General features: G+C 58.6%; 2 protein-coding genes across 9 annotated transcripts in view; one reads left to right on the top strand and one right to left on the bottom strand.

Annotated features, from left to right (window-relative positions):
* Nucleotides 1–903: 903 nt before the first annotated feature.
* Nucleotides 904–11328, top strand: LINGO1 (leucine rich repeat and Ig domain containing 1). Of its 3 annotated transcripts, none has more exons than XM_062584176.1 (3): nt 904–1082; nt 8592–8693; nt 9057–11328. In XM_062584176.1, exon 3 carries the CDS (start codon nt 9069–9071, stop codon nt 10908–10910), a length of 1842 nt encoding a protein of 613 aa, XP_062440160.1. In that variant the 5' UTR covers nt 904–1082; nt 8592–8693; nt 9057–9068; the 3' UTR covers nt 10911–11328. The 3 variants fall into 3 exon arrangements, with proteins under 3 accessions (XP_062440160.1, XP_062440161.1, XP_062440162.1); XM_062584177.1 differs by having other exon boundaries at nt 8592–8708; XM_062584178.1 differs by lacking the exon at nt 904–1082 and adding an exon at nt 2187–2459.
* HMG20A (high mobility group 20A) overlaps nt 10922–23229 on the bottom strand; it is a 190911-nt gene continuing 178603 nt past the window's right edge. The window contains exons 12-15 of one of the 6 annotated variants that reach the window (XR_009959506.1): nt 15999–16107; nt 12939–13225; nt 11852–12067; nt 10922–11175 (exon numbers count right to left, since the gene is read on the bottom strand). The gene's annotated coding sequence lies outside the window, so the exon portion shown is untranslated. Of the gene's footprint in view, nt 11176–11851; nt 12068–12938; nt 13226–13760; nt 14403–15998; nt 16108–23229 lie in introns of those variants that run through there. The other 5 variants (XR_009959507.1, XR_009959510.1, XR_009959508.1 and 2 more) reach the window with 5 other exon arrangements.

The raw sequence follows: 23229 nt of genomic DNA, 5'->3' as shown, positions 1-23229 counted from the left end.
CCTGGAGCAGCTGGGGGCACGAAGGAGGGCGAGCAGCCATGGCACTGACCGCTCTGACGTCTCGAGGGTGGCCTGGCGGCTTCCCCCGACAGTCCGGGCTTGGTTGGGCTCCAAAGCGAGGGCTTTGGACTGCGCTTCTCGCTGCCTAGTTCGTCTTCTGTGGGCAATGGGCTCGTGACCGGCCAGCGGAGCAGTGGGGGGGTCTGGCTGTGACCCTGCTGCCTGCAAAGCTGGGGGATCCCCGTGGCCCCGGGGGCACAGCCCGCGTCCCCAGGGCCGACTGGTTTGCAGCCCGGTCTGCCTGTGTCACAGCACCCTCATCCGTGCGACGGCGACAACGACCCCTCTGCTTCGTGCTGGGAGGGTCGCGGCCAGGCCCGCTCCGGGCGGCGCTGCCCCCCGCCCTCCTCGCCCAGGCGCCCGCGGCCCCGCGCATCGCCCCGGCCCGCGCCGCGCCGCAGCTCGACCCCGGCGGCCGGAGCCCCGCGGCGCGGGGGGCGGCGGCGGGAGGAGGGGACTCGCCGCGGCCCCGCCGCCCCCGCCGCCCCGCGCCCCGCGCCGCTCCGCGCCGCCCCGCGCCCGCCGCCGGCCCCTCCCGGAGGGGAGGCGGGGGCGGCGCGGCTGGCGGCTCGCAGCCCGGCCCCGCCGCAGCACGCCGGCCGGCGGCAGCCGAGCCGAGCCGAGCCGAGCAGAGCCGAGCCGAGCCGTGCCAGCCCGCCCGGCGGGGCCATGCCGCCGCCGCCCCCCCGCAGCGCCGCCGCCGCCGGCCGCCGCCGCCCGACGGGCGCGCAGCGGAGGCAGCCGGCCGCCGGCGGAGCGGCGCGTCCCTAGGGCGGCCCCGGAGCGGCCCCCGCGCCCCGGCCCGGCCCGGCCCGGCCCGGCCCCCCGGGCTCCGCGCCGCGGGGCTGGGGGCGGCTCGGAGCCGCGCGGACCCGCAAGCCGGGAGCGCCGCCGCCTCTCGTGCTGTCGTTGCGGAGAGGGGGAGCTGCGTTACTGCAGGTGGAGATTTTGGTGGAGGGGGTGGGGGCCGGGGGAGATGCCATTTCTGACCGAAGGAGATCGCCGGCGAGGATGAGATGCAGGTAAGCGAGAAGGAGATGCTGGAGCGGGAGGCGGGCGGGGGAGCGGGGCTGGCGCCGGCGTTGCCGGCGGTGCGGGAAGCCGCCCCGTCTCACCAGCCCAGCGGCACGGCGAGCCCCGCGGCTGGACCCGCGCCTGCACCCGGCCCCGTGCCGGGAGCGCCGGGCTGGCCCGATCCGTGCCCGGGAGCGCCGCGCTGCACCCGGCCCGGTGCCCGGGAGCACAGAGCTGGATCCGACCCGGTGCCCGGGAGCACCGGGCTGGATCCGATCCCGTGCCCAGGAGCACCAGGCTGGGTCTGATCCGTGCCCGGGAGCGCAGAGTTGGATCTGATCTGGTGCTGGGAGCGTAGGGCTGGATCAGACCCTGTGCCGGGAGCGCAGGGCTGGGAACTTTGTGCGTGCAGCAGGGAGGGCGCCCTGGGTGGTGTGTGCGCGTGCATGTATGTGTGCGCGTGCATGTAAGTGTGTGCATGTTTGTGTGTGTGTGTGTGTGTGTGTGTGTGTGTGTGTGCACGCTCGCGCTGCCCCGCAGGTGCGGGGTGTGCACCGTGCCGGCTGTGGGGCTGCCTGCGGCTGGCTCGTAGGTCCGGGTCGTGGGGGAGCTGCACTGGTGCTGCCGGGGCCAGGTGTCAAGGGAAGGGAAGGGAAGGGGAGGCCCGGCAGGGCTGCTCACCGTGGGGATGTGGGGCGGCAGCGGCGGCCGGGTGCCCCAGGCTCCTCCGTCCTCAGAGCCCCGCTGCTGCTGGTGGTGGTCGTGCCACCTCCTCCACCCTGCCCTGCCTGGACCCCTGCTCCCTCCTGCCGTGCCCCTCTCGCCCTGCGGGCAGCAGCCGCTGCCCAGCGAGGCCCTCCAGGGAAGGCAGCCCCAAGGCAGGCAGGCTGCCGGGCTCCTTGGGTGCAGGGACCGGGGCACTGACCACCCGCAGCTGACTTGCCCAGCGGAGGGGCTTGGGCATGGCGGTGCTGAGCCAAGCCAAGTGCAGAGCTGCGTCTTGGTGTGGGAGCGGTCCTCCTCCTCCTCCTCCTCCCCGCGTAGCAAGCGGATGAGTTAGCCGGCCTCGACCAGATTACATATTCCGGTGGGGTTTGGCCGGGACAGCGCTGCCTGCCTGGGCTCGCTGAGGACGGGGGGAACTGGCCCTCAGGCACGCCGAGCTGGGCTGCCCAGCAGCACCAGCGGGGGTTAATCTGCGAGGAGGACTCAACCCACCTTCTCAGTTTGCCTAGCTCCGAGGCGGGGAAGCGAAGGGTTAAACACGGACAGCAGAGCTCACCAGCCCGTCCCCGCTCGGCTCAGTGAGAGGCAGGAGCCATGGGGGTTAATTTTTTCGAGGTGGCGGGGACTCATCCCTCCATCACCGGACCCCCAGCTTGGCGGTAGGTGGGTCAGGGCTGTGAGGAGGTACTACCAGCTGGGGTGATGCCCCAGCCACAGGGCACTGGGGGGAGATGTGGGCGCACTGAAGGGTTGGTCCCGCGGGCTCAGCCCCCAGCCACGGCAGCAGGAAGGGAGCGTTGGAGGGGAAGAGGCGAGGGGAGCCCGAGGAGAGGCTGGCTGCCCGGCCGGGGCTTAGCCCTCCCTTTTGGCTGGCAGAAGAAGAAGGGGTTAATGGTGAAGGGGCTTTGCTGGGCGGGAGGGGCTGCAGGGGGGGTGGCCAGGTGGTGGAAGCCCCCCGGGCTGTGCCACTGCTTGTTGCTTTCTGCCGCTGAGCTCAGGTTATTGGATTTTTCACCTTGCGCCTTGAAGGTATAAATAGCCCAGACAAAAGGTAGCGGCGGCTGGCTGCAAATGCTGGAGCTCGCAGCGCGCAAGACCGCCGGGAGGGCTGGTGCACTGAAGGGATTTTCACCAGGAGGGAGGGGAGGGCGAGGGCGAGCGTGGGCACGAGTGCGCCCAGGTGCCCCGCAGCGGGTGCGTGCCGGGTCGCGTAGCCGAGGCTCCGCCGCCTCTCCCTGCGCGTCTCGCTATCGCCGGAGCGGCGCGGAGAGGAGCCGGGCTGTGCGGGCCTTTCCGCGGCAGACGAGCGGCGGGGCTGACGACAAACCTGGCGGTTGTGCTTCAGTAAGGCGGCAGCGCGCTGTGGCTGCTCTGCGACGCCCCTGGCGATATTAGCACTGCTCCGTGTCGCTGGAAGGGTCACGGCGTGGCCGACCGACTGGCGATTCCTGCGGGGTCCTGCTTCGTACGGTCACTGTGTCGGTGCTGAAGTTCGTGCTGCTTGAGGGATGTGGCAGGTGTAAGAGCCAGTAACTCGAGGTTTAATTTCAGGGGCTGGTAAATCACTTTTTATAGTAACGCCACAATTACAGTGTAATTACAGTCACTGAATTATGAAGCACACCCAAAGTCTCGGTGCCCCAATGCGGATTAGCCCCCCCCCCCCCCGGCCCCGGTTTGGGTCGAGGGGCTGCCGGACGGGGTTTGCTGTAGCAGCTCCGGGAGGACTCCGCCACCGAGAAACTCCTGGCACGGGAAGCGGAGGTGGAGGAGGAGGAGGAGGAGGAGGAGGCTCCCCCCTGCGCCGCTCCCGCACCCGCTCAGCTGGCGCCCCGTCGCGCCTCCCGGCCAGGTGCCGCGGGGAGCCAGGCACAAAGCCGGCGTTAAAACAACTTTGTCGACAGTCTTCGGCTTGTGATGAACCCTGGCGCCGGGCAGACGATACCTGCCCCGTCGCCGGCACGTGGCCCGCCGCGCCGCTCCGGAGGGGGACGGTCTCGTCCCTCAGCTGCTCGTGCCCGAGAGGCGAAGGGAGCAGGGTTTATCCTGGCACGGGCAGAAACGGCTTTGGGCGGGAAAAGAGCCAGACTAGCTGTCAGGTAGCGGGGAGGGGCGAGAGGAGGGCTGGAAATGCTTAACTCGGATCAACCCACCCAAGAAAAGCGAAGGGCAAAATGCAGCTGAAGGCCGCGGCCGCGGCTTCGTTCCAAGGCAGTCTTTTTTTTATTATTATTTTTTCCCCCTCCCTCTCTCCAGCTGGAGGAGGAAAAACTGGCGCTCGCAGAGGGGGAGGGCTGCTTGCAGAGGGATCCCCCCCCTGCCGCACCACGGCCCGCAGTGACCTGCCTGGGGGTGGGGGGGGCCTTTCTGCCGCCCGGCTGCCGAGGAGGGCGGGCGGCAGCGCCCGGCTCCAGCGGGGCCCCGGGCGAGTTGGCCGCCCCGGGCTCGGGTTGCAGGAGAAGGTGCCTGCGCAGAAATTTCCGCCTTGCTGCCAGAGCGTGGCTCGGGCAGGGAAAAACCCAGCCGCTCGCCACCCACTCCCTGGAGGAGTTCGGCTCGCAGAGGCAGTAAAACCGGGACAGCTTCGTCCTGCCGCTGTGCTACGGGTCCTCAGCGCGGCGCTGAGGGAGGCTCAGGACACGAAAGCCACGGTGCTGCCTGAAAGGCAGCGTCACTGGAGCCCGCACGGGGCCTTCGGGCGCCCCGAGCGCGTCCGCCGCCCTTCGGCCCCGGTTGGGTTTCACGAGCGGCGCTGTCCGCTCCCACGGGAGGCCCGGCAGAGACGGCGGCACCAGCCGCACCGGGAGCTCGGCCTCTGCCTTCGCCGCTCCCTTTCAGGATACAGATATAGGTATAGATGTAGAGGTATAATCTTTTTAAGTGGGAGGCTCCTGGCTGTGCAGGAGGGCCACGGCCCCCCCCCGCCGCGCTGTGCCCCACGGGTGCCGCCGGCTGGAGGACGGGCGGGCTCAGCCAGGGCTCCACGCAGTTTGTTTTTATCTAATCTATTTTATTGTTGAATGAAACAATAACAACAAATACAGGCCCTGAAGACAAGCCATAAATAATGCAAAAATCAAACAAGCAAGAAAGGGAGAAAGAAAAAAAAAAAGGATTATACATGTAAAACCTTCCTGGGAAGAGGAGTCTCGCTGCATGCCTCCCCCATCGCGCCTGCTTTCTTCTGCCTCCTTCTTCCCCCTCTGCCTCCTCTCTCTCTCCGCAAATTCCCGCGGCAGCTCCAGCCCCCCCCGATCCTGCAGGGCCACCGGCATCCCGAGCTCCAGGACGGAAGCACCCGGGGCGAGCGCGCGGGACATCCCGCTGGCAGCGCCGGCGCCCGCAGCTCCCCCGGGGTGCTCGGCCGGGGCTGCTCCCCCTGCCCCGGGAAAGCCAAACCACGAGCCAGCGCTGCGGGCAGCACGAGGGTGCAGTGCGAAGGGATTTACAGTTCCAGAGACCCTCACGCTGCGCTGAAGCCTGGGCTGCAGCCGTGCTGCTTCTCCGGGTAACCCAGTCCCGGGAGGTCCAGGGAGAAGATGTGCTGGAGAAAGGAGGAGGAGAAAACCCTACGCGGCTAGCTGGTCCGTGTCCTTTCCCGCCCAGGAGCATCCCCCCGGGCTCCCACTGACCTTGTCTGAGAGGGCTCAAGCAATGGAGCCGCTAGGCCACCCCTTGGGAGGTGGTTTCCCAGCGAACCAAGCTCTCCTGCTCGGTGCCTTTGCAAGCAGAAAAGCTCCCAGCCGCCTCCCGCCTGCCTACGCTGGAAAACGCTGGCCGAACACGCGGCGCTGGCTCGGGCAGCGGGGCCGGTGCCTGGGGAGCGGGGCTGGCTCCGTCTGCACCCTTGCAGGGCGCACGGACGGGGGGCAGCCCGTGGCCCGCGCCCACCCGCGCGCCTCCGAGCCGCTCCCCGCGTGCTCCGCTCGTCTCAGCCCACCTCGGGCTGCCGCTGGAGGGTTGCGAGCCAGCGAGGCCAGCAGCTATCGCGGCCGCTGGGCGACTGCCTGGGAGAGGAGGAGGAGGAGCGGGAGGAAGAGAATGAGAGCGAGACAGAGGCCCAGGGCCCATGGACGCGCGCTGGCCGCAGAGGGAATGATGGAGAGAGGAGGAAATAGGCACGAACGTGTCTGGCAAATTAAAGCTGCTGCCTTTGTTTTGCTGCTTTGCAGATAGCTCCAGGAACGCTTAGTGCAGAGCCCGGGGTCTGGCTAAGCAACTCTTTTAGCAGCAGGAAAGGTTGTTAAATATTTATTTGTAAACCTGGAGTCTTTATCTCTAAAACGTAGTCAAGTTCAATAAAATTTGATTTAGCCGGAGCAGCTTGGAGGAGACGCGCGCACTGGCTCCGAACACCGCGCCGGTGAGCCGGGGCCGGCCGCGAGCCCGGGGCGCCGGGGACCCCGCCGCAGGGCTGGGGACCCCCCGCCGCGGCGGCCCCGGGGTCGCCTGGCTTCGCCCCACGCTGCCCGTTGTTGTGATTTACGGCTGCCGGGTGCGGGGAGCAGCACCGGGAGGAGGAAGAGGAGGAGGAGGAGGAGGAGGAGGGGGCTGCGCCTCGGGGCGCCTGCCGGCGGCACGGCGAGCTTCGCTCGGGGCGCGCGGTGATGCTCGCAGCCGCCGGCCGCGTCTCCGTAAGGCGAGAGCCGAGCGCCGCGCTGGGGCCGCGTCTCTCCCGCCGGCGCGGCCCGGCGGCCTCCCGAGCAAGGCGCGGATCGCCATTTCGGTCCTTTTCGGAAGGGTTTCCCGTAGCGCGCACCGCAGCCGGAGGCTTATCTGCTCCTCTCTGAAGCGTCCAGAGGTGAACGGGGAAGAGAACTGATTTAAGGCTCATCTCGGCCCCGAATTTGTCGGCTTATTCATTGTCTTTCTCTCAAAGCTCTTTTGCGACGCTGGCTATTAAGATTACGGATGTTTTTGTCGGGGATCGTATTTGTCGTGGATTTAAATTCAGCTGAGAACTGGTAACGCGTGAGGCGCGTCTAGACCTTCAGTCGGCGCACGCGGGCTCGTCCAGGCCTCCAGGACGCGCCGGTTTTGCGCCGTTCCGTCCCCGTCCGTTCGCTCACGCTCACCTATGTTTTGCACGCGGTGTTTCGCTCGCTTTGATGGCTTTCTCAGCACGGCCGCGACGAGCGGGAATTGGTTTCTGAGAAACGCTGGCCAAGGGAGGCTGCGGGGGCCGGCGCGCGTTTGCAAGCAGGCCTCGGTGCTGGAGGAGCAGGAAGAGGAGGAGGAGGAGGAGGGGGAGGCCTTCGCGCCCGCGGCCCGCCCGGCCCCAGCACCGGCACCGGCCGGCAGCCCCGCTCCTCGCTGCCTGGCCCGCGCCCCGGCGAAGCCGCCGCAAACATTTCCAGCAGACTCGGGGCTGCCGGATCCTCCGAGAGGGAGCTCGAACCCGGGCTGCCCTGCGCCTTGCAAAACATAACAACAACAAAAGAATTTTTTTTTGAATAATTTTTTTGGAACAAGTTATGCTGGGGCCACGTATCTATAGGAAATGATGAATATAAACAGAAGCAATGAAAGTAATGCACAAAATCTGTACCAGACCCATAAATAGTGCCGGAGCAGGGAAACTAATGCACAGGATATATAATGATGGATATAAACTGAACCAATGAAAGTAATGTATTGAGCATATTCAGCGATAGCCATAAATAGCATTAGTGGAAGCAATGCAGAGTGTACGCAGTACAATAGATACAAACACAGTCCAGGGCAGCTATACATCTAATATGCAATATTAATATGATTTGATCCCTCGTAACAGCTCGAACAACACAGAAAATAAATGCAACAGAAGCAACGTGCCAGGAGCTTTCGCGCCCGCTTGCCGCTGGCGTGGGGTTGTTTACGGCCCGGCGGCGCTAAGCGGCCTTCGCCAGGCCGTAACTCACCGTGAACATCTTCATGGAGGCGCCCGCCGCGGCCCCCGTGCGTGCCGGGCAAGGCGAGCTCCGCGCGCCCCCGGCTGCCCGCCAGGCCCCGCCGCTCTGCAGACCGTGCCGTCGAGCGCGAGCGTCCGAGCCGGGCTGGGAGGTGTCTTCGGGCCTCCACAGATGCCCACGGGCGTCCCGGCTCTGCAACGGGAGGCAGCAAAACGCGGGAGGCAGCAGGGATCCCAGAAGCAAAGAGATGGAGGCTGCCATTTCTTTTCTTTTTCCTTTTTTTTTTTTCCCCCATCGGAGGTCCGAGCGGGCGCTCCGGAGCCGCAGGGCACGAGCGGGCGGACGGAGAGACGTGGCCCGCGGAGGCCGTCGCTGGCGCCCCCCGCTCGGCGGGGCCCAGGGCTCCCCGGCCGCCTCGGCCCCTCCGCCAGCTCCGGTCCTCCGCCGCTGCAGAGCAGCGTGTACAGTCAGGCTCCATCTACAGGGAACTGAGATGCTTAAAATAGGATGTGGATAGATGTGTTTAGTTCCTGTTTTTTTTTTTTTTTTTTTTTTTTTTAAGCAGCCGGGGAAGCGCGGTCTCGCTGACACGGCTTCCCGAAGGCTTTTCACTCAAATCCGCGCACGTTCAGTCGCCGAGATGAGAACTGGGGAGCCGGGAGAGCGCTGCTCTGCAGCTGGGAGAAGGGTCCCTGTTCCACACCAAGCACAAATTTTATTCTTGATTCAACCACTGGCCCCCATGTCTTGATGCCTCGGTCTTCCCGGCAGGCCCCCGGCGGCCTAACGGCCCCCTGCTACGGCCACTGCCCACCTCAAGGCACCTTCAGGAACCGAGAGCAGCAGCTCCCACCTGCCGGCCAGGGGTGACACGACCACCGAGTCCCCTTCTGTTTGCAGGGTTGAAGTCCTCCAAACCAGTGGGGAAGCCAGGGGACAGCAGCCCCGCCGGTCAGAGATGGTCTCCTGTTAACCAGGCCCCTTCCCTTGCTGAGCGACCAGGTGAGCCTGGAAAAGGTGGGTGATCCCAAGCCCCGCAAACAGCTAGCAGGGCTGAGCCGAGGGGTGAGCTGCTGCTCTGTGCCGGGCCAAGCAGCCACCTCTTCTCCAAAGGCTTCCGCGCGGCCCCACGCAAACCTGCGCGTACCGTCCCACGGTGGGGAGCGTTTGCTGCGTGTATTGAAACAGCGGGGCAAGGTGCCTAGAGAGGTCTGGTCTTGCCCACTTTTTCTAAACGGCAGCTCTGCCGAGATGGTAAACCTAGGGGCCCGCTCGCGGCGGGGCGCCTCGCGCCGCGGTCGTGCCTGTCGGTTGCTCACGTCCACCTTTGCTTTCTCTCCCCCTCCCACACCGTGTTACCTGCAGGCGAGAGATAGGATGATAGCGGGGGAGGCGAGTATGCGCAGCCCAATCCTGGCCTGCTGGCAGCCTATTCTCCTCCTGATGCTGGGATCCATCCTGTCCGGCTCCGCCACGGGCTGCCCGCCACGCTGCGAGTGCTCTGCCCAGGAGCGCTCCGTGCTGTGTCACCGGAAGCGATTCATGGTCGTCCCAGAGGGGATCCCAACCGAGACCAGGCTGCTGGACTTGGGCAAGAACCGCATCAAGACACTCAACCAGGATGAATTTGCCAACTACCCTCACCTGGAGGAGCTGGAGCTAAATGAGAACATTATCAGTGCCATTGAACCTGGGGCTTTCAACAACCTCTTCAACCTCAGGACACTGGGGCTCAGGAGTAACAGACTCAAGCTGATCCCTTTGGGGGTGTTTACCGGACTCAGCAACCTTACGAAGCTAGACATTAGTGAGAATAAAATTGTGATCCTCCTAGATTACATGTTCCAGGACTTGTACAACCTGAAGTCTTTGGAGGTCGGGGACAACGACCTTGTCTACATCTCCCACCGGGCCTTCAGCGGCCTCAACAGCCTGGAGCAGCTGACCCTTGAGAAATGCAACCTGACCTCCATCCCCACGGAGGCCCTGTCTCACCTGCACGGCTTGATCGTGCTGCGGCTGCGCCACCTGAACATCAACGCCATCCGGGATTACTCATTCAAGAGGTTATACAGGCTCAAGGTCCTTGAGATCTCACACTGGCCCTACCTGGATACCATGACATCCAACTGCCTCTATGGGCTGAACCTGACCTCCTTGTCCATCACCCACTGCAACCTGACGTCCATCCCGTACGTGTCCGTGAGGCACTTAGTTTACCTCCGGTTCCTGAATCTGTCCTACAACCCCATTGTCACCATCGAGGGCTCCATGCTCCATGACCTGCTCAGGCTGCAGGAGATTCAGCTGGTGGGAGGTCAGCTCACGATGGTTGAGCCCTTTGCCTTCCGTGGCCTCAATTACCTGCGCATCCTGAACGTGTCGGGGAATTTGCTGACCACCCTGGAGGAGTCGGCTTTCCACTCAGTGGGGAACCTCGAGACGCTCATCCTCGACAACAACCCCTTAGCCTGCGACTGTCGGCTGCTCTGGGTTTTCCGGCGGCGATGGAGGTTGAACTTCAACAAGCAGCAGCCCACCTGCTCCACCCCCGAGTTTGTCCAGGGCAAGGAGTTCAAAGATTTCCCTGACATCCTTCTGCCGAACTACTTCACCTGCCGCCGAGCACGGATACGGGACCGCAAACCTCAGCAGATCTTTGTGGACGAAGGCCACACGGTCCACTTTGTCTGTCGGGCAGATGGGGACCCACCTCCCACCATCATGTGGCTCTCTCCCCGGAAGCACCTCATTTCTACCAAAACCAACGGGCGGCTCACTGTCTTCCCTGATGGCACGCTGGAGGTGCGCTACGCCCAGATCCAGGACAACGGCACCTACCTATGCATCGCCAGCAATGCAGGTGGCAACGACACCATGCTGGCCCACCTGCACGTGCGCAGCTATTCCCCAGACTGGCCCCACCAGCCCAACAAGACCTTCGCGTTCATCTCCAACCAGCCCAACGAGAGCGATGCCAACAGCACGCGTGCCACCGTGCCTTTCCCCTTTGACATCAAGACTCTCATCATCGCCACCACCATGGGCTTCATTTCCTTCCTGGGCGTCGTGCTCTTCTGTCTGGTGCTCCTCTTCCTATGGAGCCGGGGGAAAGGCAACACCAAGCACAACATTGAAATTGAGTACGTGCCACGCAAGTCCGACGCGGGCATCAGCTCTGCCGATGCACCGCGCAAATTCAACATGAAAATGATTTAACTAGGCAACAATTTGCAAATAATTTTTTTTAAAAAAAGAACAAATGAACAAATAAAAAATAATTAAAAAAAACATTGCTACAAACATACCGACCTCTCTCCTTCCACCACACCCTTCGCCCCTATCCAAACCTACTGCACCCGCACTGTCACCACCTCTTCCTCCTCGTCCTCTTCTTTATACCAGGAAAACATTCAGCTGATGTCTTCAGGACTCCCGTGTTTGTAAGGACTTTGTCTGATGGACTCTGGTGTCAGATATAACTCTAAGAGGGAAAATCAACAGAGGGGGGAAAAGAAAAAGAAAGAGAAAAGAAATAAAATCAATAAAAAGTTACGAACTTTCTTCTGTAACTTTGATTTCAATAATTATGGATTTTTATGAAAACTTGAAATAATAAAAAACCCTATTTCCTATAGATAGTTGGAATGCAAAATCTTGACTTCTTGATCTGTCCGGTTCTGTATCTCTGGTTAGCACTTGGCTCTCCTCTTCCTGATGCTCTTGCCTCGGATCATTTTCGCCCTCTGACGCAAAGGGCTCAGAAAAGGCACCTTCCACGGTGTCAGAGGCCCTGCACAGCACCGAGAGGAGTTTGACTTTTTTCTCCTGATGACTGGTTGTGTTTGTGTAGCCAGTTCCCTTTAACACCTTTCTCCCTGGCCAGCTCAGCCCTGCAAGCCCTGGGGAGGCTGTGCAGCAGCTCTGATGTGCCCACGTAAGCAGTAATTAGCTGCGTTTGCCGGTCGCCAGCCCTGCTGGAGGTGCAAGGTGAGAAGGACGTGAAGCCCCATCACGGGGCAGGCACGGGGCAGGCACCAGCGCGGCGTGCCCGCAGGCTGCGACTCGGCCGCGCTGGGCTTTGCTCCAGGCTCCCCATGAGGGAGGCAAGGCCGCCACGGCACCCACGGCGAGCAGCAGCACCCACCGCCTCTCCTCACCTGCAGCAGGGCACGAGCCCCTTCTCGCGCTGGGCTCCATGGATGGCAGTGCCCGTGGCGATAAAGCAGCTCCCCGCGCCCCGGGCTGACAGACGCAGCGGGGCGGTGGCCAGGCACCCACCCTGCCTGCTTGCAGTGCCCCTCACTATGCCTTTTGTCCCCAACACTGGCACCCTGCGGCACATCCGAGCCTATCTGGCTTGCAGGAAACCTTGTCTGGAAAAATAAAATTAAATATATATTTATATATATATATATATTTACATATACATATATATACACACACTCATGCACAGAGCCAAGTGAGAGGAGAGCAGGCACAGGGCTGCAGCAGGGAGGTGATGCCAGCTCTCATCTTGCTGTCTGCTCTGCAGTGCCAGCCCCGGCGCGCCCATCATCGTGGCGTCTTGGCCACCACTGGTCCTTTGGAGCAACAGTCCTTCCTGGTGACCAGAGCAGCGATGCTACAGAAAGCTTTGTACAGTAAAGGCTTTGTACAGAAAAGAATTAAAAAGAGCGAGTCGTGAGGGCACACACAGAGGGAGAGAGCAAAATTAAGAGATGGGGAGCGATGGGGAATGTGATGTTTCAAGTTAAGCTTTGAAAACAAGTGAGGCCTCATCAAAGAGGCTCAGCCCTTCCCCAGCTGGGCTTTGCCACTATCCCAGCCTCCAGAGGAATTTAATTAAAAAGCAGTTCTCCTGATGGGAACATCAGCGACTCCCTCGGCGCAGGCCTGGCATCACCACGCAGCTCCCACATCCAAGAGGATGGGAACCCACAGCGGCTGGGGCAGGGGCCAGCGCATGGCTGGGGCCAGGCTCTGGGCAGCGTTTTGGCTCACTGGGCACCTCCAGAAGGGGTTCTCCTGCCAAGTCAGCCCCAAAGGCTGGTGCTGGGCTGGGAGCTTCCTCCCGTGGGCAGCATCTTCTACCTGGCCCCGTGGGGACCAGCGACTGCAGCCGACAGGTCCTGGGAGACCCAGCCCCAGACAGGTGAGATAATGCCCCCAAACAAATCAGGAATTGCCAAAAACCCCCAAACCTCTGATCTTGCAATATGGGGACCAGCCCTGCGGTGGACCAACCTGCTGCTGCGCACTGGCCCAGGGGCTGCTGCGGGAGGTGCTCCAAGAGACAGGTCCAGGCAACGGCGGCGGATCTGGAGCGAGCCCAGCAGCCACGCGCCGGTGCTGTCCCACGCCGCCGGGCCCCCTCACTCCCAGGAGCAGAGATTCGCGTGCTTCGTTTGCGGCACACTTGAGGAGTCCTCGGGTAGCAAAGCCACTACAACATACTGAAAAATAAGAGACAGGAACCTGGAAGCACGGGCAGGAGAGGAATGGATTTTCTTTTCTTCCAGCAATGTGCCAATCTAGAAAATCAAGCAGAAACATCTGTGTTTGCTGGGAGGGCAGTATTTTTTGCTGGTTTCAGCTTTGCATTCATCTTGAAACAACATATTTTGCGTTTCTTTCTCCACGGTGGGTTTCGTGGGCTTTGATTTGTCAGCTTCTCCTTTCTAACCGTCTTCCCTGTTAGCATACCTTTGAAACCAAAGCATTTTTTAAAGCCTTTTGCTTTTGTTTTTCTTTTTAAAAGAGCCACAGCAAAATACTTCTTTCCTGATTTCTCCTCCTCATGCTGGCTTAAACCAACTTTTTCAGTGGGCTTGATATTAAACCACAAATAATATCACGCAAAACGAGGCCCCGACTCATGGGAAGAGCCGGCAGCGAGGAAGGACCTGGGCCAGGCTGGGACGTGGCCTGAGCCCTACCGAGAGGGATGCTGAGAGCCTCGCACGTCGGGCGTAGAAATCTCTGTTTAAGTTGTGTTTCCAGGACTGACAATAATTCAATCAGCCGCTGATCAGACAGCAGAAAGGTGGTGGTGGTGAGGGGGGGGATTCTCCATGTTCCCAGACAGCTATTAACACCACTGATCTGAAAGAGCTTTTTAATTGACTCCAGTTATCCTTTTTAATGCCGTAATTAAAAGAGCTAATTCAACACACACAGATTAAAAAAAATAATAATAATAGCGAAGTCCAACAAGGTATTTGCTGCCTGCAGCAGTGTCTCAGCAATCAAAGGGAGGCAGGAGCCCTTCGCTGTTAAAAAGCAGCTTCAAAAAAGGAGAGAGAGAACGCGCCCGCACCCGTGCGCACCCCGGGCCGCGCTGGTGCGGCGCTTCCCGCCGCCCCGTCTCAGCAGAGCCTCGGGCCCTGCCCGCCGGGCACGAAACGAAGCCGCTTCTGCCAGCGCCAGCGCCCACGCGGCCCCGTAAAGGCCGGCGGGTCGGTCCGGCGCCGCGGAGCCGCCGGCCCCGCTCGGAGCCCTCGTTAGCCGCTTCGCCCGCTGCTCGCCAGCGCTGCTGCCGCGCGGTTTATTATCCACCCCGATTTTTTTTTTAATCTTCGATGCTTTGTGAACTGGATAGCTTTGGGGGGTTGTTTTTCTTTCCCAGTCACCATGTGATTAAAGCAGATGGATGGAGCAGAAGAAAAGCGTCGCAGAGTGGCCAGCATCTCAGCTCAGCAATTTTCATAGCTGTAAAGATGGGGGAAAAAAAGAATAAACTCTCTTTCTCGCCTCTGCTGAAATTTTCAGCGTGTTTTTACTGCAGTTTAATCAGGGGTGAGTGAGCAGGGGGCTGGGTTCCAGCACCGCTCATCACGGAAGCGCGGGGCAGAGCAGGGCAGAGGCAGACAGCATTTTTGTCAGCTGGTCTATGGGAACAAGGATAAACGCAAAATGCGGTATAAAGAGGTTAACGGGGCAGGAAAACCCAGGCTAAGGCAAAGAGCCAAGGAAAGGCGTGATTCGGGCTCGCGGACAAGCCCGGCAGCCCGCCGGGGAGCTCCAGGGGCTGTGCCCACCGCCCGCCCGGGGCGGCCCCTCGGCGCCCGTCGCCTGCCCTCCGCCACCGCCGGCCCGTTTGCTGCCTCTCCCCGTTCCCATCAGGTCTTATCGCGCTGCTGAATTTTACTCCTTCTCTCGCTAACTACCCTCCCTCTCTTATCTCCTCTTCTGAGGCAATTTTTTGCTCTCGCCCTTTTTTCCAGCTTATCGCTTTTTTTTCTCGTTATTTAACTTCCTGCCGACCGCTCTCCTCTGCCTCTCCCGCCGTTGCTGCCTGCCAGGGCTCTGCGCTCCCCGGCCAGCCGCCGGCACCCCACGGCCCTCTCCGGGGGCTCCCCGACGGGCCCCCTCCTCCGACAGGCTCCCAGCCTGCTCTCGCCACGGGGAGCAGGAAAACAGCACGGACCGGGGGGATTTCTCTCTTCCACGCCGCTACCTCCTTTCTTCCTTGCCCTCCCTGTCTCCCCCCGTACCCTGCCTACCACGCGCCCGCGTAAGCCTGGGGCCACAACACGCAATGGTTCGTCCCCCCGATCCACCTCCGTTACCAGTGCTGCTGAGGAAATACTGCCCTGTGAAAGAGATTTTTCCCCAATTTCCTTTAAAACAACATGCTTGCCTGAGCAAAGGACCAGGAAGCAATACCAAACCTGTCTAAAATACAGCACTCCCTGCCCCCGTAACAGGCCGGCGCTTGCTCCCCTCCCGAGGTTTCCAAGCCGAGCTTTTCCGGGGGCTGCGGAGGGCAGGGAAGATCCCGCCGGAGCGAGCAGGGATGAAGCCGTGAGCAGCTGCCAGCGGCCCCATCCCAGCGCCCCAGGATCAGGCGGAGGGCAGCTCTGGCACTTCCCCAGATTTCATCCTGTGCTGGTCACACTTCGTTCAAATGAGCTGATTTATTCCAGTAGCATTTTAATATCAAAAAAGTGATAAAACTACACTTCCCAGCAGGGCTTGATCATATGCTGAAACTACAGCATGTGGGCCTAGATATACTGAATTCTCTCCCTGAAATAAAGCGCAAAGTTTCGAAGACAGATGACGCCATTTGCGGCACTAGCAGGATAATACCGCAACGAACCCTTCAGAGTCGACGCCTGCGGCGCTCCGTGGCCACCGGCAACTCCGTGGCAGCGAGGACAGAAACGAGCGTGTCGGGCTCCTGGGCCAGGCCACGGAAGCGTGGGCTTCAGGCCACAAGCACGGGGCACGCGGGCAGAGATCGGTCGGAGCAGACTGCAGGCACGGCATGGAGGACACGCCAGTCGCGGTGGGGGCACTTACCCGCAGGAGCCCTCGCTGCAGGAATCACTGCTGATGGGACGGGAAGGCAAGCGCCGGGGACCGAGCCCAGGGATCGGTCGCTCTGCAGGTCCCCAGGGTCACTGCTAAGCTAGAAAAGAGGTGGGACGGTCAGAAGGCGTCCTGCAGGCCAGGAGTCAGCAGTGCCCCAGCAAGCGCCTCCTGAGCCGCAGCGGGGCTGGCCGGCGTCGCCGTGCCCGCGCCGCGCTCTCGCCTCGCGGCCGGGCTTGGTGCCGTGCCCGGCCGTGGCTCCGCGCCACGTGGCCCCTGGGCGGAAAGCAGGACCCCACCTGCCCCGGCAAGCCGCCAGGCCTGCGCCACGCTCCGCGGCTGCTTTCCCACGGACCAGCCTTCTCGCTCCCGTCCCACCTCGCTCAACCTCGGCATCCCCCCGCAGTTACGGCCTGCCACCTCATCGCTGCTCCTTGTATCGTCACACTCGAGCATCTTGCCCGACACCAGCTCACGGCTCTTCCCTCCTCCACCACCCTTCCCTGGCCATCACCCTTCAGCCCTGCCCTGCTCCCAGCCACTCCTGCTCGTCAGCCTGCCATCTTCCACTGGCTCTCTCCTCCTCCTCGCCTCTCCAGCTTGTGCTTCCCAAGCCTATCAGTGTTCCCCAGGCTTGAGTGCTGCTAAACTAATTAGCTCACTACAAAGACTGAGGAATAATTAGGGACTCCAGCGAAAGCACAAAACTAGGGCATCTCATCTTAAACAAACACGAGGAAGCATCTCTCCGCATCGCTGATGACCTGCTATTGCTTCAAACGGATGATTACGCGACTCTCCAGCCCTTCCCTCCCACTCCTGGGCACGTTCACCACATGTTTATCGACCTCCATCTTCCTCTTTTATGATTGCTTTCTGTTTCCTATGGCTCGTGTCCTCATCGCTAAAGCCAGATTTTCCACAGAGCTCTGCTCCTATCCAGGTCACCTAAGCAAGTGGGCAGCTTTCCCAGATGTGCTGGGGCTGATGGTTTGAACGCTGCCTTCTCAGCCCTCCTTCAACTCCAGCTTTCTCATGCAAAGCTAGCACCAAGCATGAAAACTATTTAGCAAGAAAAATATTTTGGTTGCAAATTTTCTTTTCTGGTTGCCTCCACAGGGTAGAGAGGTTGCTCAGAGAGCCCTTCTGTCATGATGGGGTGGCATTCTGTCTCGCTCCATACAGGAGCCCCTCCAAAGTAGACTGACACCAGAATGGGGAGGTCCAGCAGCTGCACAGGTCCTATTTGCATCAAATGCCAATCTGCTGTGTTAAAGACTCCCTGAGACACCCAGGGGTTGCTCAGAAACTTGCACCTTCCCCCAAGCCAGAGGGACCATCCCTGCCCTCCTACCTCCTTGAGGTGATGGCCAGGAGGGAGGAAAAAAGAGGAAGCACTGAACAACGTGTCTCTCCCCGGCGCTGCATGAGATGCCTCCTCCAGCCATCGTCTTTACCTGAAATGCTCCACACAGTTTTGTCACTTATTAATGATATTTAATAACAACCTGACACTCAAACCCTGCATCTCACTCAGAGATCTGAGCCAGCAGAGCCAGAAGCATGACTAACATCCCCATCTGTTTGGGGGGGAAGCAGTACTTGAGGCCAAGTCATGTGGTGGGAAGGTCCTTCAGAGGAGACCCCCAGGCCCAACTCCTGCTTCCTTTGAGCCTGGCCAGCACTTGTGTGTGAGAATGGCACAGAGCACCAGTTCCTTTGGACTAAGCAACAGCTCCTCCATGGGCTCAAAGCCTGGACATGGTATCCCCTTGTGGCCTACTGTCCTCAGCCCACCCCTTCAGCAGTTCCCCACCACGAGGAGTGCTGCCATTGAGGTGGGACCTGCTCTCACCCTCCAGGAAAGCGGAATAATTCATTCCTTTGCTGCCAACATCCTCCCTTCCTCCACAGCTGTCTGTGACCTGCTTCTGAGGACACAGAGCCTCCCTGGAGCTCGTGGACAGACACAGCTTTTGCCTTTCTCAGTGCACTCAGAAATTATTTGCTACAGGAAGGCACAGGGAAGAGTTTGAATGCACCAGGAAGATGCCAGGTTGACAACTCCAAAGTCTGGAAACTTCCCTTTGCTATGGGAAAGAACAAATTCTCATCTTAGGAACAGACCAGTAGAGGACCTTATGGAGGCTACAGCACCATATATGAAACCACAACCCCTGCCATCACAGGTTCTACGGCATTATAGGGCTTTTTTCTTTTTTTCTTTGTTTTTCCTTCTTAGGGCTTTCTGGTGGCTCAGATCATTTGCCCAGATCCTCTGCCTTTGAAAGTGCAGCAGGGAAAGGTGTCCTGAATGGCGGTCTACCCTCACACCAGCTTCTTATAAGCCTCAGCCACTAGATTAGAGCTCCAGGCTCACTCTTCCTCCTAGCTCAGGAGTAATCAATCACATATCCTTTGCTGAACAGGGTAACAATTTCAGCAGGATGCGCACACAGCTCTCCCTCCCCACATCAGCACCAAAATCAGCACCCAAAGGCAATAAGGGAGGTAGGAGAGTGAAGCAGCTCTCATAGTAAAGAGGTCCTCCCACTGCCACGACATGCTCGTGGCATATGGCTGGCCACGGGGGACCTCATCCATCGAAAATGGTGGAGGTAGCCTCCTGGCACTGCAGGTCTGCACCCATGACTCTCGTGGGTGGAGAAGGCTCTGCCTGGGGCAACTGTCCTCTGTATTTCTTTGCCACCTACCTCCCAGCCTGCTGCCCACCTTGGCCATACTGATACACTACTGTTGCTGGTGCTCTGGACAAGGAGCTTAAGCACTACATACTCCTCAGCAGTGCACGTCTTTAGCATAGTTCGGAAACATCTCTAGTATGCCCTTCACTGTGCACAGGAAACCCACGCTGCAGACACAGTCCTGCCTTCTTGTTCGGCCTCTCAGAGATTAAAGATTTGCAGAGATCAGGTGAAGGAAGCACGGCGAGCACGGCAGCCTAGCTGTGCAGTACCGGTATATCCGCATCAAGCTAATGGATTGAAACAGCTGCTCGTTTTTCCTATGTGGCTGTTTAAAGGGACATTACCAAGGTTGATTAAACCCAAAATTGGACCTTCCCTTTCTTTCTCTTTTCTTTTTTCCAGGGCTCAGAAGTGATGACAATTCAAATAAATGAGAATTGAGGACAAAAAGAGTGAGGGCTTCAAATGCCTCCAATTAGTGAACTCTTCTCAGGTAGATTTATAAGGCTCTGCAGATGGCAACACACGTGCTGAGCCAGGCCTGATGACCACTGGCGTGAGCAGGGGCAGCTCCCCTCACTTACAGGGATTTATGCTTCATTATGCAGTAGTCCAAGAGAGAACTGAACCAGGCCCAACTGTCTCTTCTGGTTTCTACCTGCGGTGACTACATTAGGCAACTGTGTCTTGATGCATTTTGCTTTCAGGAAATGATTATTCCAGTGTTCTCACCACTTTCAAAAAAAAAAAAAAAAAGTTCAGTGCCAGCAGGCCAAGCCAGGCTCGCAGCATCAGCAGCTGAGCTGTGCATGGGGATGGGATGGAGCTCTCTGCAGCGCAGCCTCCCAGGTGTGCTCTCCCTTGCTTAGCATTACCTTTCCCATTACAGCTTGCCTGCCCGCTGCAGCCTGCTCTGAAGCCACCGCTTGGGAGGAGAGATCCAAAGCTTTTTAAAGTCCTGCACTTCTCTTTCTTTGTGTAACTGAATGGCACATTTTCACCTTTACTCTGTCTGCTGGTGGAATATAAGTCTTTTGTGGCAGACAGAGCCATTCTAAGAATAAAACCTCTGAGAGTCATCCTGTTCTTATATAGGATCCTGAAATTCAGGGCCGAAAACAAAGGCAGGTGTAGCTTATTTGCTCTAGAGCAAATAGGTAAGTCCCTCCTTGGTTTTACATGAAGTACCAGAGAGCAGAAGAGTCACTGGCTATTGCTCCAGCCTGACAGGACCATGAAGAAAGGGGCAAAAATAGATGGGAAACAGGATGCAGCCTCTTCAGCCTCTTCCATATTAAGCCCCTTTGGTGGGGTGCTCTTGAAGCAAAACAGCGAAGCGTCTCCATGACCAAAGTATCTCTAGGTCCCTGCATCCTGAGCTGTCAGGACCCCAGTGATATCCAAAGTCAAGAGTATTTTCCAAAGGGCAAAATGGAGTGATGAGGAGAAATCACAGAATCACTGAGGTTGGAAGGTAACTCTGGAGATCAACTGGTCCAACCTCTGCTCAAGCAGGGTCACCTAGGAGAGGTTGCCTGGCACCCTGCCCAGAGGGCTTTTGAAAATCTCCAAGGATGGAGACACCACAGCCTCTCTGAGCAGCTTGTTCCAGTGTTCAACCACCCTTCACAGTGATAAAGTGCTTTCCTATGTTCAGATGAAATTTCCTGTGTTTCAGTCTGTGCCCAATCTCCTGTCCTGTCACTGAGCACCACCGAGAAAGGTCTGGCTCCCTCTCTTTACACCCTCCTTTCAGATATTTATACACATTGCTAAGACATCTCCAAGCTTTCTCTTCTCCAGGCTAAATAGTCCCAGCTCTCTCAGTCTCTCCTCATATGAGAGGCTCCAGTCCCTTAATCATCTTAGTAGTCCTTCACTGGACTCTCCCCAGTAGTTCCATCTTTCTCTTGCACTAGGGAGCCCAGCACTGGACATTCACACTCCAGATGTGGCCTCACCAGTACTGAGTAGAGGGGAAGGTTCACCTTCTTCAACCTGATGCTAATGCTCTGCCTAATGTAGCCCAGGATACCATCATTCTTCTTTGCCATGAGAGCACATTCCTGGCTCGTGTTCAGTTTGGTGTCCACCAGGACCCCCAGGTCTTTCTTTACAGAGCTGCTTTCCAGCTGGCCAGCCCCCAGCTGGCACTGGTGCCTGGGGTTACTCCTCCCCAAGCACACATGGGAAGAAGGGCCTCATGAAATCTTCAGGCAAACCATCTTTCCTTATGACATGTTTCTAACAGGATCCAATGCTGACAACTTCAAAGAAGAGCAAGATCTCCTCCAAAAGACTGGGATGGGTTTATATCTGTGTAAAACCCAGAGATTCCTTTTGGCACAAGGCCCTCACAGATGCAGGCTCCAAGAAGCAAACAGCTATGTCTTTATCTTGCTGTGCAACTGTAGCTGTTCTTGTCTTGCAAACACACCTAATCACTTTTAAGATCTGTCTCCATACTATCTTTTTGATAAAACTAATCATGGGCTTAAATTACAGATAAATACCCAATATTAAGAGAACAGTTTGAAAAGGATGGAAGGGGTAGTTTGACTGTGCTCATTTTCTCTGCTTTTCAATAGCACACATCTTGGGCTATTTAACTGTAGAACTTATGTAGCTTCGTTTTGACAACTCTCCTTTCTTTAAAATGTGGTTTCCACAAATGTTTCCCCTGGCTTCTTTACCCGCTATGCTGCTGTTAGGTGTATGATTGCAGCAGTCACCATATCTCCAGCTGAGACTAAGAAGCAGGCATGCAAAGAGCTGTATGAGCATGTACAAAGGAATAAATCCATCGCTCTAGAGTCTGGACCCAAAAGCATCTACATAAGCAATGAGATGTAGGTAAGTGCCTCCAAGGGCTCTGGGCCATGCAATCCAGCAAGAAACGAGGAGCTGCAAGAATCAAAGCTCCCAGAGGCTCTGCAGCCAGGACAAGGACACAGGTCTGCTGGCCACATCCTGCAGGCAGCACAGCTCTCCGGCTCTGCCGCACAGGAGCCAGGGAGGGGCTGCCGCTTAGTTTGCACGAGTGACCCTGCTCTAGATGCTTTAAAGCCTCCTGTCCAGTCCAGGCTCACATGCACGCGCTGGCATCCTCTGCTCTGTAGGGAACAATGGCTTTGATCAACAGAAGATTGCTGAGTTAATTGTAATGATATTCTAATAAAGCTGGGGAGATTAATTACGGCTCTTTATCAGAGCTGGCTCTCTGCCAAGGGTTTGCAAAATTGTTTTCCTCTGTTTCTTGTCATTTGGATTTAGGAGAAGAAAGGAGGAAGTTGGGTGCCTTTCTTCCCTGCAACAATCAGGACGGCGGCCCGGTGCCCTGATCACGCTCACTGCTCAGCACGTTGCAGCGGGGTGGAGGGCGGCAGGCAGGGAAAGCAAATGGAGAGCGACAGAGCAAACCAATTAGACATGATGCAGCACAATTACACTCCTCGTCAATAAGCGGCTTGGTGCAGAGAAACACGAAGGAGGCGACAGCGTGGGGACCACAGGCATTGCTCCACGGTGGTTACACCTGGGGCGCGTTATTCTTTCCCAGGCTGGGGGAGATGGAGAGCATTTGATGTCCCCTGCAAGGGCCCTCAGGCAGATGAAGGCAGCTTGCTTTCCAGGAACACTTCATGAGCTTAATTCTTCCTCGTACCACTCCAGCGACAGAAAAGCAAATGTCCGAGAGCAGCCAGAGCCATGCTAAACGGCCTTGGGGAACGTGAGACTCAAGCCTTCCTATTTTACTTGATAAATAGCTATTCCTTCTAGGGAAGATTTAGCAGCACCCAGGCAGGTGAGAGACAGACCTGCAGAGGAATGATCCAGGCTGGAAGGCAGCAGATCAATCAGGCAGAGCTGCCTGTTTTCACTCGCAGAGAGGAGACAGAACAAAAGGCCCTTTTCGAAACAGGCTGGGGACACAGGGCTTCGCCTTTACACGCAATGTGCTCAGAGAGAGACTGAAACCAGGGAGGGAGGTCTGCTCCTGACAAAAATCAGAGAACTAGCAGAGGATTCAAATAATATCACTCACTTTCAAAGCTGGCAGCAGAGCAGTACCGGGAAACTTCCCGGTGATGGGTCAGGGCTTGCTGCTTTGTGGAGGAGAAATGCCACTGGTCTAAGCCACGGTCTTGAGCCCTTTGACAGGCACCACGAGGTGCTGCCGCTGCTCCAGATGCATTTGCCTGAGCGAGAAGATGACACGTTGCTGCCATCACGCAGCACGAAGGCAGCGTGGGAGCCTAGAGCGTCTAGGCAAAGTCCGCAGGAGCCCAGCACGGCTGGCCACGCTCCTCTCCCGCAGCCCGGGGCAGCAGCGCCCCCCGCTCCAAGCCAGGGGACTGCGGCGAGTCCCAAACCGGGTGAAGTTCGGGCCCGCGGTTTTCACTACCGCTCTGCAGCAGCCCGCAGGATTCTTTAGGGTCTTCAGCGACCCACAAAGCTATCTGACATCCCAAATGTTTGATTCAATGAGGAAGAAAAAACACTGATTGAAATAC

This window comes from Rhea pennata, chromosome 10 (genome assembly GCF_028389875.1).
Source record: "Rhea pennata isolate bPtePen1 chromosome 10, bPtePen1.pri, whole genome shotgun sequence".
NCBI classification, from domain to species: domain Eukaryota; kingdom Metazoa; phylum Chordata; class Aves; order Rheiformes; family Rheidae; genus Rhea; species Rhea pennata.
The sequence above is the reverse complement of the archived record's forward strand: the minus strand, read 5'-3'. Positions and strand labels throughout refer to the sequence as shown.